The sequence below is a fragment of the Bufo bufo genome, chromosome 3, assembly GCF_905171765.1.
Source record: "Bufo bufo chromosome 3, aBufBuf1.1, whole genome shotgun sequence".
Taxonomy (NCBI): domain Eukaryota; kingdom Metazoa; phylum Chordata; class Amphibia; order Anura; family Bufonidae; genus Bufo; species Bufo bufo.
The window spans coordinates 556,127,509-556,142,228 of record NC_053391.1 but is presented as its reverse complement, the minus strand read 5'-3'; the positions used below and the strand labels follow the sequence as shown (position 1 = coordinate 556,142,228).

The window sequence follows — 14,720 nt, the reverse complement described above, 5'->3', positions numbered from 1 at the left end:
TCGCTCAAACCTAACTACAGGAAAAAGTGCCAGCCTCTGTGGGAACACACATAGAACAGTGCCTTTTTCTATAGTGTGCAAGCACGGCCACTGTCCCTGGATTTCAAGGTGGTCGTAACCATGGAAACCAGAAATGTATGATGCAACTGAGATAAATATAGCCATCAAAGGAGACAATATTGGCAATCGCAATACATTAGTGTTTTGTATTAACTTTGTATATATAATAACTGCTACTCACGGGCAGGGCCCTCTCTCCTTCTGTACCAGCGTGTAACTGCTCTTGTTCATGCTTAGTGCAGTTGTATGTATAACCCTGATCATATGTACAGCGCCATAGAAGGAATGGCCCTTTAATAATAATTTACTGACATGAGACAACTCCTTTAACCTCTGCCTGCCTGGACAGCGCGCGCACACCACCCACTGCTGCCTAGTTACACAATCAGACCGTCCGCTACAGCCGCAGCACCCTTCCTTATATAAGAAGCGTCGTCGCGCTGACGTCACTTCGCTCCGCCCTCCCAGAAGCGCTTCCGGTGTACGCGGTCAGGCCGTGCTGGGTTCGGCATGACGTACTTCCTGTTTTCTCTCGCGCGGTCCCATTTACTCCGTCATGGCGCCGCCGAGCCGCTGGTATTTCACCCGGGAACAGCTAGAGAACAGCCCCTCTCGCCGCGCCGGCTTGGACCCAGATAAGGAGCTTTCTTACCGGCAGCAGGCGGCTAACCTCCTGCAAGATATGGGCCAACGGCTTAACGTGTATCCTTCCCTGGGCTGTAGTCAGGAAGGAAGGCCTAGAGCTGGGCGGCTGTGTGTTCACGGGAGGGGAGCCGTTGACTCCCTCTGTTACGATGCGTGAAGGACGAGCGCTGCGCTGGACACAGGCGACTGCTCACGACCCTTGCTGCTGACAACCATACTGCGTGTTAGGAAGGTGTCGGGGCAGCCCCCCCCCAGACGTGTGTTTAGCCCCACGGTCATACGAGGTGTCATTACTGAACCCCCCCACCAGGGGGCATGATCCTACTTTACAGATACATGACTGGTCCCCTGTGGGACCTCTTGCAGTCATGGTGACTTGTAGATGAGCAGTTTTGGATGGCAGTAGGTTCCTATCAGCAGTAATGGTGTATTACAACGGGCACAGTGGTGGCTCTGATTATTGTAGCAGGAAAAGTTACAGTTGGGTTGTTAAACCTAATACAAGGCACAAAAAAAATAAAAACCGACCGCAGAACATGTGATAATAAACCGGATCCAGATGTGTGGTGTCTTTAATTCAATAAATAATGCGTAACCTTTTTATTTTTTGTGTGCCCTGTGTTCTCAGGAGGACAGTGTACTGTGCATCCAGGGTGTCATTTCTGTAGAGTGCAGACTTGGGCTACTTTCACATTCGCGGTAAGCTTTTCCTCCGCCTGATCCGTACTACTGCTTGGACACGTGTGCTGTCGAAAGTCCGTCTGGCCCCCCATTCATTATAATGGGGACCGCTGACATGCCGAGAGGTGCTTGTCAAAAACCACAGCGTGCATCAGCCGGTGCCCATTATAGCAAATGGGGTCGGGTGGACTTCTGACAGCAACCGTGTGCAAATGGGAGTGCGGATCTGGCAGGCTGTTCCCCTGCTGGAAAGGCTTATCGCCAGTGTGAAAGTAGCCTTAGGAATGCTATCGGCGATTACGTATCAATTTGCATCACTTATAATTGTGAAATAAACGTCAAATGGATGATTGCTAGAAGTAAACTAGATAAAAAGTGGCTTAATAAAAGGATTCCACACAGGCTGACAGCACAATGTCAGTATTTTAAGGGTGGGTTCAGATCTGCGTTCTGGATTCCGTTATGGCTTTCCGTTATAAAATGGTTATAACGGAATCCATAGGACCGATCCGTTATGCTGCCCATAAACTTGTATTATGACGGGATGCAAAACGGAAGCATTTAAAAGGCTTCTGTTTTGCATTCCGTCATAATACAAGTTTATGGGCAGCATAACGGATCCGTCCTATGGATTCCGTTACATCCTTTTTATAACGGAATCCAGAACGCAGGTGTGAACCCACCCTAATAGGATGGATTCATTTTATGGCATGGGAAAAGCTTCTGCAGAATTCACGTCTCTCCGTGTGCGTTTGCTGCAGATCTAATCCTGTGAGGCAAATCCTCATGTACAGAGTGGATTTGGCTGGAATGTAAAATGACTCCCCTCTTAGTACACACTGTTAGGCTGGTTTCAGACGAGCGCGTTCATGGACTCTGCTCACGGCATTAGGCCTCATAACCATTGTTTGGGTCCACGTTCAATCCACATTTTTTTTGCAGATCTCACAAGGACCCATTTACTTCTATGGTCCCTAAAAATGCGGACAGCACACCGATGTCATCAGTGTGCTATCCGCATTTGTGCGGCCATTCCACAAATTATAGAACATGCCCTAATGTGCATTTATAATGGGAAGTTGCATTTTGAGAATCCACGGACCGCAGAATACATGTGGTTGTGTGTACAGAACTGTATAATTTGTAATGCTGTGGGTCCCTGCCCAACGTCATCTGTAATGAATTGTATTGACTGCCGTCAGTACAAGTCATTACAGCAGGGACACACAGGATTATAAATCAATGCAGTGAGAGATCCCATTACAAGATTGCGCTCCCACACAGGGGGTGTTTCTCACAGTGAACTCACTCATCTGAAACTGGTCTTGCATGGACTTTGGTTTTTATGTAGCTGTCCTTTGATCATAGGTGTAACTTCAAGCCCCTGGGTCTCAATTCGTAATTTGTAATCGCTTATAATTTAGGCCCCTTGCAGACGAGCGTGTGTCACGCTACGAGTCCGCAGCTGCCGGCCTGGGGTCACACAGCATTATATTGATTCATGATGCTATGTAATACTTAGGCCCCTTGCAGACGAGCGTGTCCGGATGCGTCCCGGTGCATTGCGGCAAACCCGCTCAAGTAGATACCCAGTTTTGTCTGCGTTCCGTTGTTCAGTTTTTATTGCGCGGGTGCAATGTGTTTTGCACGCGCGTGATAAAAAACTGACTGTGGTACCCAGACCCGAACTTCTTCACAGAAGTTCAGGTTTGGGTTCAAGGTTGTGTAGATTGTATTATTTTCCCTTATAACATGGTTATAAGGGAAAATAATAGCATTCTGAATACAGAATGCATAGTACAACAGGGCTGGAGGGTTAAAAAAAATAAAATAAAGTATTATTTAACTCACCTTAATCCACTTGCTCAGGCAGCCGGCATCTCTTCTGTCTTCATCTGTGAGGAAAAGGACCTTTAATGACGTCACTACGCTCGTCACATGGTCAGTCACATGATCCATCACAGAACAAGACAGAAGAGATGCCAGCTGCGCGAGCAAGTGGATTAAGGTGAGTTAAATTATTATTATTATTATTATTTTTTAACCCCTCCAGCCCTATTGTACTATGCATTCTGTATTCAGAATGCTATTATTTTCCCTTATAACCATGTTATAAGGGAAAATAATAATGATCGGGTCCCCATCCCGATCGTCTCCTAGCAACCGTGCTTGAAAATCGCACCGCATCCGCACTTGTTTGCGGATGCTTGCGATTTTCACGCAACCCCATTCATTTCTATGGGGCCTGCGTTACGTGAAAAACGCACAAAATAGAGCTTGCTGCGATTTTCACTCAACGCACAAGTGATGCGTGAAAATCACTGCTCATGTGCACAGCCCCATAGAAATGAATGGGTCCGGATTCAGTGCGCGTGCAATGTGTTCACCTCACGCATTGCACCCGCGCGGAAATCTCGCCCGTGTGAAAGGGGCCTTACAGTTCTGGAAATAGATGACACTGACAGCATTATGTCAGTGTTATCCAATACATTCCAGAGCTGTAAGGGTTACACACTCGTCTGCAAGGGGCCTTATGGTACTAGTTTGTTGTGGGGTAAGGGGTCATTTTTGGGTTCCTGAGGCCCAGGGGCAGCTGCAATGTCTGCATCACATATAGTTATTGTATATTCACAAGTAGATTGGTTCGTCCGTGTGCATGCCACAGTAATATCTCCAATTGTTTTAAAATCTGATACATATGAATATAGCACAAACTCCACATGTTGAAATTTCATCAGTAAAGCCTCATTCCTACATCAGTGTTCTCCACGGACAGCACACGTCCCCATTCATTTTAATGTGTGTATTCAGACATCAGTGTTTTTAGCATAGACGCATGCTCTATTTTGTCCGTGTTCACGGATCCATCACGTCCATTATAGTCTATGGGTCCATGAAAACCAGGGGTGCAACACAGATTCCATCCGTGTTGCATCTGTGTTTCACGGATCATTAGGAAGAGATGCTTTGAAAATTATTTTTCAGCTTTTTAATGTCGGTGAAACACGGATAGCTTCACGGATGCGTCACTGACCACCTGCTTACAGATTTGAGCACAGACACGGACGTGTGAATGAGGCTTAAGACAGATTTGCTAAAAGTTGCTTGAAAATCTTGGTATAGTTGCTATTAAAGGGAACCTGTCATCTGGAAATTTATTGTAGATCCCATTATAGTGAATGGCTGTGCCAGATACGGTAACTCCGGTAGTCTGTTCCTCTGCTGAAACACACTACCAGAGTTAAGCCTCATGCAGACGTCCGTAGAACGTGGTCCGTGAGATACCGGACTGGCATTGCAGGAGGGCATGACGTCATTGGTTGCTATGACGCCGTGCGATCCTGCAATGCCAGTCCGGTATCTCACGGACCGTGTACCACGGACGTCTGCATGAGGCTTTAGATAATGGAGATGTGGCTAAGTAAAAGGTATCATTGCATTCAGGTGAGCTTTACCTACAAGGCTTTGTGCCTGGTTAAACAGTGACTTCCCTTTAAAGTTGTACCATACTACAAATTAGTATAAGGCCACTTTCACACAATCAGTGTTTGGTCAGTGATTTCCATCAGTGATTGTGAGCCAAAACCAGGAGTGGAGCTACACAGAGATCATGTATAAGGCTGGGTTCACACCTGAGCGTATTCAATAAGCGCTTTTTACAGGCGTTTTTGAGGCGTATTTTGGGGCCGCGCGTTTGTGTGATTAACCACAGAGGCATCCAATGAAAAACTGCCACAATACGCGTGACAATACGCCCCAAAGAAGCGCCTGTACTTCTTGGGGCGTAGGGCGTTTTACAGCGCGTTCGTACGCGCTGTAAAACGCTCAGGTGAGAACCATGCCCATAGGGAAACATTGGCTTTTGCCTGTTGAGCGTTTTACAGCGCGTAGGAACCCGCTGTAAAACGCACAGGTGTGAACCCAGCCTAAAGGAAAGATCAGCACCGGTTCTGTGTTATTGACCCATACTTGGTTATGGTCCACAATCACTGATGGAAAACATTGACCAAAAGACTGTATGAAATCGGTCTAAAGCTTATATTATACGGGCATGTAAAATAATCTTTTAGATCAGGGCTCGACAAATCCCAGGTCGCCATGGCGACCAGGAATTTAGTCCTGGCGCTTGGGTATTTGTCAGCCCGTTTTCAAAGGTGCCCGGGCGATGGGTGCGGAGCTGCCGTTCTGTCCGGAGGCAGCACCGTGTGAGTCAGCTCCGTCACAGCACACAATAGCAGAGACGCTGGCAGCAGGGAGGGGAGGGGCTCGGGAGGAGTGTAATCTGATCCTAGAGTGGAAGCTGCTTCTGCCAGCCCCTCCCCGCCCACCAACCAATCAGAGCTGAGGCAAGGCAAGCACTAGCAGCTCTGAGTCTGAGTCACTGACACAAGTACAGGGAGTCTAAGTAAGAAAGAATCAAATGAGTCTCAGGTTAGGGCTCTTTCACACTTGCGTTCTTGTCTTCCGGCATAGAGTTCCGTCGTCGGGGCTCTATGCCGGAAGAATCCTGATCAGGATTATCCTAATGCATTCTGAATGGAGAGAAATCCGTTCAGGATGCATCAGGATGTCTTCAGTTCCGGTACGGAACGTTTGTTGGCCGGAGAAAATACCGCAGCATGCTGCGCTTTTTGCTCCGGTCAAAAATCCGGAACACTTGCCGCAAGGCCGGATCCGGAATTAATGCCCATTGAAAGGCATTGATCCGGATCCGGCCTTAAGCTAAACGTCGTTTCGGCGCATTGCCGGAGCCGACATTTAGCTTTTTCAGAGTGGTTACCATGGCTGCCGGGACGCTAAAGTCCTGGCAGCCATGGTAAAGTGTAGTGGGGAGCGGGGAGCAGTGTACTTACCGTCCGTGCGGCTCCCCGGGCGCTCGAGTGACGTCAGGGCGCCCCAAGCGCATGGATCATGTGATCACATGGATCACGTCATCCATGCGCATGGGGCGCTCTGACGTCATTCTGGAGCGCCCCGGGAGCCGCACGGACTGTAAGTATACCGCTCCCCCGCTCCCCGCTCCTACTATGGCAACCAGGACTTTAATAGCGTCCTGGGTGCCATAGTAACACTAAACGCATTTGGAAGACGGTTCCGTCTTCAAATGCTTTCAGTACACTTGCGGTTTTCCGGATCCGGCGTGTAATTCCGGCAAGTGGAGTACACGCCGGATCCGGACAACGCAAGTGTGAAAGAGGCCTTAAAAGAATCTAAAGATCCGATTAGTCAGTGACTCATTCGATTCTTTGAGTTAAAAGAACAGTCAGTCAGACTGTAGAACAGGTTACACTGAGGCTGTGGCTGATGCTTTGCAGCAGTGATAAGATTAAGGGACCTGAGATAAGAGAAGTGACAGATGACACAGTTTAGATTACAGTTTGAATTAACCCTTTAGGATCAAATTGGCTTCTCAAGGAGATCTATATGTTAAAGGCATCCCTTCTTCTGTCTCATTCAGTAGCTATAGAACTAAGGCTACTTTCACACTTGCGGCAGGATGGATCTGGCAGGCTGTTCACCCTGTCGGATCCGTCCTTCCGCTGTTTCGCCGGACCACCGCTCCGTCCCCATTGACTATAATGGGGGCAGAGCTCTGGCGCAGCACGGCAGTGCATGGTAAAAGTACTGCATGTCCAACTTTTTAGTCCGGCGGCCTCTCACCGCGAACTGCCGTGCTGCGCCGGAGCTCCACCCCCGTCCCTATTATAGTCAATAGGGTCCGGGGACGGAGCGGCGGTATATGTAACATGGTATACAGCATTATTGGGGGGGCTCTATGGAGAAGTGGGGGGGGGCACCTACTAGGGGCTTTATGACGCGGCTCCGCCTGGCTCCTAACTTTTTTAGCTGGCTCCTAGATTCCAAGGAAATTTGTCAAGCCCTGTTTTAGATCATTTATAAAAGTGGCGCCCAGCCCTCTCACATTCTGACTTTTCACCTGCCACAGCTATGGCAGGGCAGGAGCGGAGTGCAGTTGGGACAATTATTTGTGACTTTTCCAAATGTCCCTATCATAAATAATGGCAAAAACCAATGTATACCATAGGAACGCCCACAAAACTGCTGGATTTCCCATTCTGAGTTAGGCTACTTTCACATTAGCGTTTTTTGCGGATCCGTCATGGATCTGTCTGCAAAAACACTTCCGTTACAATAATACAACCGCATGCATCCGTCATGAACGGATCCTGTTGTATTATGTCTTCTATAGCCATGACGGATCCGTCATGAACACCATTGAAAGTCACTGGGGGACGGATCTGTTTTCTATTGTCAGACAAAACGGATCCGTCCCCATTGACTTACATTGTGTGTCAGAACAGATCCGTTTGGCTCAGTTTTGTCAGACGGACACCAAAATGCTGCAAGCAGTGTTTTGGTGTTTGCCTCCAAAGCGGAATGGAGACTGATCGGAGGCAAACTGATGCATTCTGAGCGGATCCTTATCCACTCAGAATGCGTTAGGGCAGGCATGCTCAACCTGTGGCCCTTCAGCTGTTGCAAAACTACATCTCCTTGCATGCCCGAAAAGCCTACAGCTATCAGCCTACAGCAGGGCATTGTGGGAGTTGTAGTTTTACAACAGCTGGAGGGCCGCAGGTTGAGCATGCCTGCATTAGGGCAAAACTGATCCGTTTTGGACCGCTTGTGAGAGCCCTGAACGGATCTCACAAACGGAAAGCCAAAACGCCAGTGTGAAAGTAGCCTTAGCAGGCACACAAATTAACATCGGCCTGTCAAAGGCAATTGATAAATTTGGTTTACAGGTAAAATGACGAAAAAGTCTCATTTTACTCCAAAATAAAGACCAAACCAGTTTGATAAGTCAGGACCTAAGTGGTTTCATATGAATACAGGATCATACTATACAGGGTCAGTTTGTTGTCTGTTACCATGGAAACCCATAGGCTGCAGAAGAGCTGTAGAAACAAAACGATAGGAAATTTTGCAAAGTTACTTCACTTTTTATATTATTTGCATTAACAAAATAAAAAATAGTTTGTGAAGGTGGATATAACCTGTTGTATTTTCCTTAGTTTTAATAATGCAGATCTCAGCTGACTATTAATACAGCTATAGTATACATGCATCGTTTCTATATGGTCCAGTCGTTTACAAGATTCCACCGTAACGTAAGTGATGTTGTGTATATTTTCTTTTCCTCTAATGTATTGTCATTTATGAGTTACAGTGGTTAGAGTGAATATAGCAAGGTTATTTAAAGGGAACCTGTCACCAGGATTTTGTGTATAGAGCTGAGGACATGAGTTGCTAGATGGCCGCTAGCACATCCGCAGTACCCAGTCCCCATAGCTCTGTGTGCTTTTATTGTGTAAACAAAAACAATTTGATACATATGCAAATTAACCTGAGATGAGTCCTGTCCCTGACTCATCTCACATACAGGACTCATCTCAGGTTAATTTGCATATGTATCAAATTGTTTTTGTTTACACAATAAAAGCACACAGAGCTATGGGGACTGGGTACTGCGGATGTGCTAGCGGCCATCTAGCAACCCATGTCCTCAGCTCTATACACAAAATCCCGGTGACAGGTTCCCTTTAAAGATTTTTTTTTCTTCTTTTAGGGTGCATTCACACGACCATATGTATTTTGCAGTCCACAAAATTACACATTATGTCCGTGTTGCATCAGTTTTTTTTTTTTTTGGATGGACCCATTGTAACCCAAAGTGGACAAAAATAGGACATATTCAATCTTTTTTGTGGTACTGCGGAACGGGTATACGCATTTTTTTGCGGCCTTATTGAAATGAATGGGTCCACATCCAATCCACAAACAATAGGGATGACATGCGGACCAAAACTACAGTCGTGTGAATGGGGTCTTAGAAATGTACAGCCATTTTTTAAAAGGGTTGTGTCACTTCAACAGATGGCATTTATCATGTAGACGCAGTTAATACAGGGCACTTATGCTGAATATATTTTCATAAGAATTTGGGAAAATTATAAAATGTCCTATAAAATGTCTGTTCTATTCCTGATCTAAGGATCTAGGCTTTTAGTTGAGATGAATGTGTGCTGCCCTTCATGTAGATGCTCAGTAGTGAAGCTCCTTCGCTACAGATCTGAGGAAAAAGGCACTGGGAAGGAATGGCTGCACTCATCTCAGATCTGCTAGAGAAAACAGGATTAAAGAGTTTTTCTCACTAGTTACAAAGATTTGCTTCTAACATAAAGGGACAGTTAAAAGAAGACATTTTCTAAATCCATTGGTCAGTAGATTTTACTTAGTCAGGAACTATAGAGTCTAGACAGTTCAGCAGGTCTCTCACTGCACACAGGTTTCTATGGTAACCTGCATATCTGATTAGCTGAGAGCAGGAGTGACCTCGCCCCCGCGGAACGATGGAATTTATAAGGTTTAGAAGAGATTACCTGCAGTAAGCAAAAGGTCCAAGTGTTGTGAGGACTGAGAAGCATGGCTTTACCTGTAATTGTGTTAGAGATCACAATAAGTTATATGCTAATAACTGGTGGAGACCCCCCCCCCCCACAGCCTGGGGAGGCAGAGCGAGTGCAAACTGCCTGTCAGCCAGTGCATCAACGTGCTGAGAAAACCCCTTTAAGGCAAGTACTTCTTAGTATATCTAAACTTTCAATAAACTGTGCATAAATCAATTGTTCAGGGCATGTTCTCTCTGGATGCTTTATGTTCTAGTTTGCTTTTCCTCTGAGCTCATGTTTGGAGAGGTTAGCTGCTCTGATGGCTTCTATATGCTATACATAGTATATAAGGTGGAAAACTGTTTTCTAACATCTCAAATTTAGAAATACAGAAACACAAAATACAAAAAAGCTTGAATTATCACTTAAACATGCGCCATGTATGAGGGAGTCAGAGTTAGGGGAAATTGAGGAGTCGGGGCTTTGGCTTACCGACTCCACAGCCCTGCCACCACTGCTGGATTGCAGGGTGTCATAACCATGGAAACGGGCAGTGTGTAATGTGATGGAAAAATAAATCCAGCCATCAAACAAGACAATATGGACAATCACAATACATTAGTAACCAGGGTGGATTTGATTTAAATCATACTGATTTAAATCAAACTGATTTAAAGGGACTCTGTCACCACTTTCTAACCCCCCCTTTTCAAAGTATTGTTATCTGCATGGCGCCCCTGTGATTATAAATGTGTTGTTAGAAGTTAAATTCGCCGTCTCCTTTTGATAAAAAGAGCTTTTATCTAACCTGTCAATCTTCTTGATAAGGTGCCCAGGGCGTTTCTTTTCGTCTCAATCTGCCGCCCGCCGCCGCCACCGTTGGTGCCCAGCTCCTCCCCTCATGCTTTCAGCGCCGCCTGAATGTAATCAAATACGCCTCCGGCTCTCTCTGTGCCCCCTCCTCCTTTTCAAAGATCCCGCGCGTGCGCACAGGGCTGTGCCTGATGCGCCCGTGCGGACATTTACAATCAGCCTCATTGAGCGAAGTGCGCATGCGCGCACTTCGCTCAACCTCCTCATCAGACGAGCACTGCAGCCTGCTGCAGTGCTCGTCTGATGAGGAGGTTGAGCGAAGTGCGCGCATGCGCACTTCGCTCAATGAGGCTGATTGTAAATGTCCGCACGGGCGCATCAGGCACAGCCCTGTGCGCACGCGCGGGATCTTTGAAAAGGAGGAGGGGGCACAGAGAGAGCCGGAGGCGTATTTGATTACATTCAGGCGGCGCTGAAAGCATGAGGGGAGGAGCTGGGCACCAACGGTGGCGGCGGCGGGCGGCAGATTGAGACGAAAAGAAACGCCCTGGGCACCTTATCAAGAAGATTGACAGGTTAGATAAAAGCTCTTTTTATCAAAAGGAGACGGCGAATTTAACTTCTAACAACACATTTATAATCACAGGGGCGCCATGCAGATAACAATACTTTGAAAAGGGGGGGTTAGAAAGTGGTGACAGAGTCCCTTTAAATCACTAGTCAGTAAGGCTTGATTTAAATCATAGTTTTCTACATAAAGACTAATTCTTGCTGGTATAACTTATAATATGCAAGTAGATGAAGATTTTTAGAATAACAACTTTTCATATTATGTAGTACTGGAAGACTGGCACTCTCAACACATGGGTCCATATGGTTCAGTGCAGATCACAAAGTTTATTAATAGGTACAAAAAAGAATAAAAAGATAAAAATATATTTATAAACAAATAAATATACACTGATAACTATTAAAGTTTCACACAGTATTGTGCTGATCATAACATGATATCATAAATCGTATATTTTGACACCCTATATTGTATATTGATCCTTATGTTTTAATGATCGCTGCAGGAAAAAACATAAATGTTCGCAAATAGATTCCTGTAAATGGGAAAAAAAGGGGGAAAGAAAAAGAGAGTCCTCCTTGTTCTTATCCTTAAGAAAAGCAGACAATGCGAAAAATTTTTCGCTAGAATGAAGTCAATATTTCTGCTATAGTTGACTGTTTCTTTCTTATGCAAGTTTTACTTGGCAATTGGCAGTTTGGATATGCCTAGTGATCACCCACTGTGTGGGCTTACCTTTCCTTGGTGCCGGTCAGTCAGTCAAATTTTTCGGGGCTCGCTGGATGCCGGCGTCCCGGCTGTTTCACAGTCAGCGTCCCACGTGGATTCGGAGATAGGTTTGTCGCTCCGGAAATGACGTATCGGCACACAGGATTGTATTCGTTGATTTTTTTTTAGCTCAAACGTTCGTTATAACGGCCAATATCGAACTTACAGTGCACTGTTATAGAGATATTTCTTCTTACAGACGGGTCATATTATGATCTCCTATTTGGATCTCTTGAAACCAAACGCGTTTCGGGGAAGGCTCTCCCCTTCCTCAGTGGTAATGAGGAAGGGGAGAGCCTTCCCTGAAACGCGTTTGGTTTCAAGAGATCCAAATAGGAGATCATAATATGACCCGTCTGTAAGAAGAAATATCTCTATAACAGTGCACTGTAAGTTCGATATTGGCCGTGATAACAAACCTTTGAGCCCCGAAAAATTTGACTGACTGACCGGCACCAAGGAAAGGTAAGCCCACACAGTGGGTGATCACTAGGCATATCCAAACTGCCAATTGCCAAGTAAAACTTGCATAAGAAAGAAACAGTCAACTATAGCAGAAATATTGACTTTATTCTAGCGAACAACATTTCGCATTGTCTGCTTTTATTAAGGATAAGAACAAGGAGGACTCTCTTTTTCTTTCCCCCTTTTTTTCCCATTTACAGGAATCTATTTGCGAACATTTATGTTTTTTCCTGCAGCGATCATTAAAACAACATAAGGATCAATATACAATATAGGGTGTCAAAATATACGATTTATGATATCATGTTATGATCAGCACAATACTGTGTGAAACTTTCTTAATAGTTATCCAGTGTTAGTGTATATTTATTTGTTTATAAATATATTTTTATCTTTTTATTCTTTTTATGTACCTATTAATAAACTTTCTGTACTGCACTGAACCATATGGTCCCATGTGTTGAGAGTGCCAGTCTTCCAGTACTACATATTTTCTTGCATTTGTGAAGGGTGAATCATTTTAGACTAGAGCACCTCTCTGTGACTGTGAGAGGGTGAGCTATTTCCCATATTCGCAGAACGCTAGTGTGAAAGTAGCCTAATCCTTTTGAATTCAACTTTTCATATTAGTTTGATTAGGTTGATTCTGTATTCATAGGTTTGTAGAAGTTAGGATTAAGGTCTTTTTCTCAACTCTGTTCATGTTATAACATTTTTGCTGTGAAGAAGAGGCATGTGATCTCTGCTGAGTCAAATTCAGTTTTGAGAACTGCAAAGTAAACCAAGCATCTGTGATAATATCTTGTAGGCAGAGAAACTGCCCAATAATCTTACAAAAACCTCTGGAAGAGCCTGACATTGTGAATGGATTAATGGAATTTTTTACTAAAAAAATTAAACTTATACAGCCTTATTCTACATAATTAAAAAACAAATCTTTATTTCATGATGGAATAACCTTTGGATGGTAATATATTTTCCTTTAAAAAGCATTTTATATAAAAAAAAATCTGATTTAAATAAAAAAAAATCATTATTTTTTCTTATTTTTTTTTTTATAATAGATTTTTATCCACCCTGTTAGTAAGTGCCTTGTATTAACTTTCTCTACATGATAAATGCCATTTGCTGAATTAAGACAACCCCTTTAATCTAAACTTAGAACAGAATCTACTATAGCTAGATTCTCGACACTTTTTCAAATTTACTATATATTTATACCATAACCTTTGCTTTTTATTGTAAAAATAACATAGGACCCTATGCTTCTTGACATTTTGCCATAATGGTAATCATAAGATCTTATGAGTGTGGGACAATAGCCCTGCAGGCGGCCCGATGTGCACAGTATCATTGTACTCTATGATGCTGTTCACTGCCGTGCGCACGATCAATGCCGCTCCAGGACATATGGCCCGCTCAGGAGGGCATACGGTCGTGTGCAAGGGCCCTTATTACTCTGTGTTATTTCCGCAGGTAACCTAAAGGTGCATCAGATTTATCAGCCACTGTAATAAATCTGGTGCATATTTATACTATTCATAAAGATGATACGTTTTATCTGTCTTTCTCAGAGAGTTTTTGAATACTTTTAATGTCTTTAAGGATGTGAAATAAAATATAGAGTGCTGGAGAGCTTCATATACTTTTTCCTAAGCATCTTTAGGCTACTTTCACACTTGCGTTCGGGGTTCCGCTTGTGAGTTCCGTTTGAAGGATCCGCTCAGAATGCATCAGGTTTGGCTCCGTTCCGCCTCCATTCCGCTTAGGAAGCGGACACCCGAACGCAGCTTGCAGCGTTTTGGTGTCCGCCTGGCCATGCGGAGCCAAACACATCCGTCCTGACTTACAATGCAAGTCAATGGGGGCGGATCCGTTTGACGTTGACACAATATGGTGCAATTGCAAACGGATCCGTCCCCCATTGACTTTCAATTTAAAGTCAGGAGTCCCTATTAATATACCATCGGATCGGAGTTTTCTCCAATCCGATGGTATATTTTAACTTGAAGCGTCCCCATCACCATGGGAACGCCTCTATGTTAGAATATACCATCGGATTTGAGTTAGATCGTGAAACTCAGATCCGACAGTATATTCTAACACAGAGGCGTTCCCATAGTGATGGGGACGCTTTAAGTTAGAATATACTAAGAACTGTGGACATAACGGCCCCCTGCTGCCTGGCAGCACCCGATCTCTTACAGGGGGCTGTGATCCGCACAATTAAACCCTCAGGTGCCGCACCCCCCTCCCTCCCCAGTTTTAAATTCATTGGTGGCCAGTGCGGCCCCCCTCCCTCC

The 14,720-nt window shown here is 44.8% G+C and overlaps 1 protein-coding gene across 2 annotated transcripts in view; it reads left to right on the top strand.

Annotated features, from left to right (window-relative positions):
* The first annotated feature begins 588 nt into the window (after window positions 1–588).
* The window catches only part of CCNT1 (cyclin T1), a 56,175-nt gene continuing 42,043 nt past the window's right edge, over window positions 589–14,720 (top strand). For both annotated transcript variants that reach the window (XM_040425500.1, XM_040425499.1), the window contains exons 1-2: window positions 589–762; window positions 8,438–8,519. In XM_040425500.1, the coding sequence (XP_040281434.1) occupies window positions 617–762; window positions 8,438–8,519 (228 nt within the window). In that variant the 5' untranslated portion in view covers window positions 589–616. The remainder of the gene's footprint in view (window positions 763–8,437; window positions 8,520–14,720) is intronic.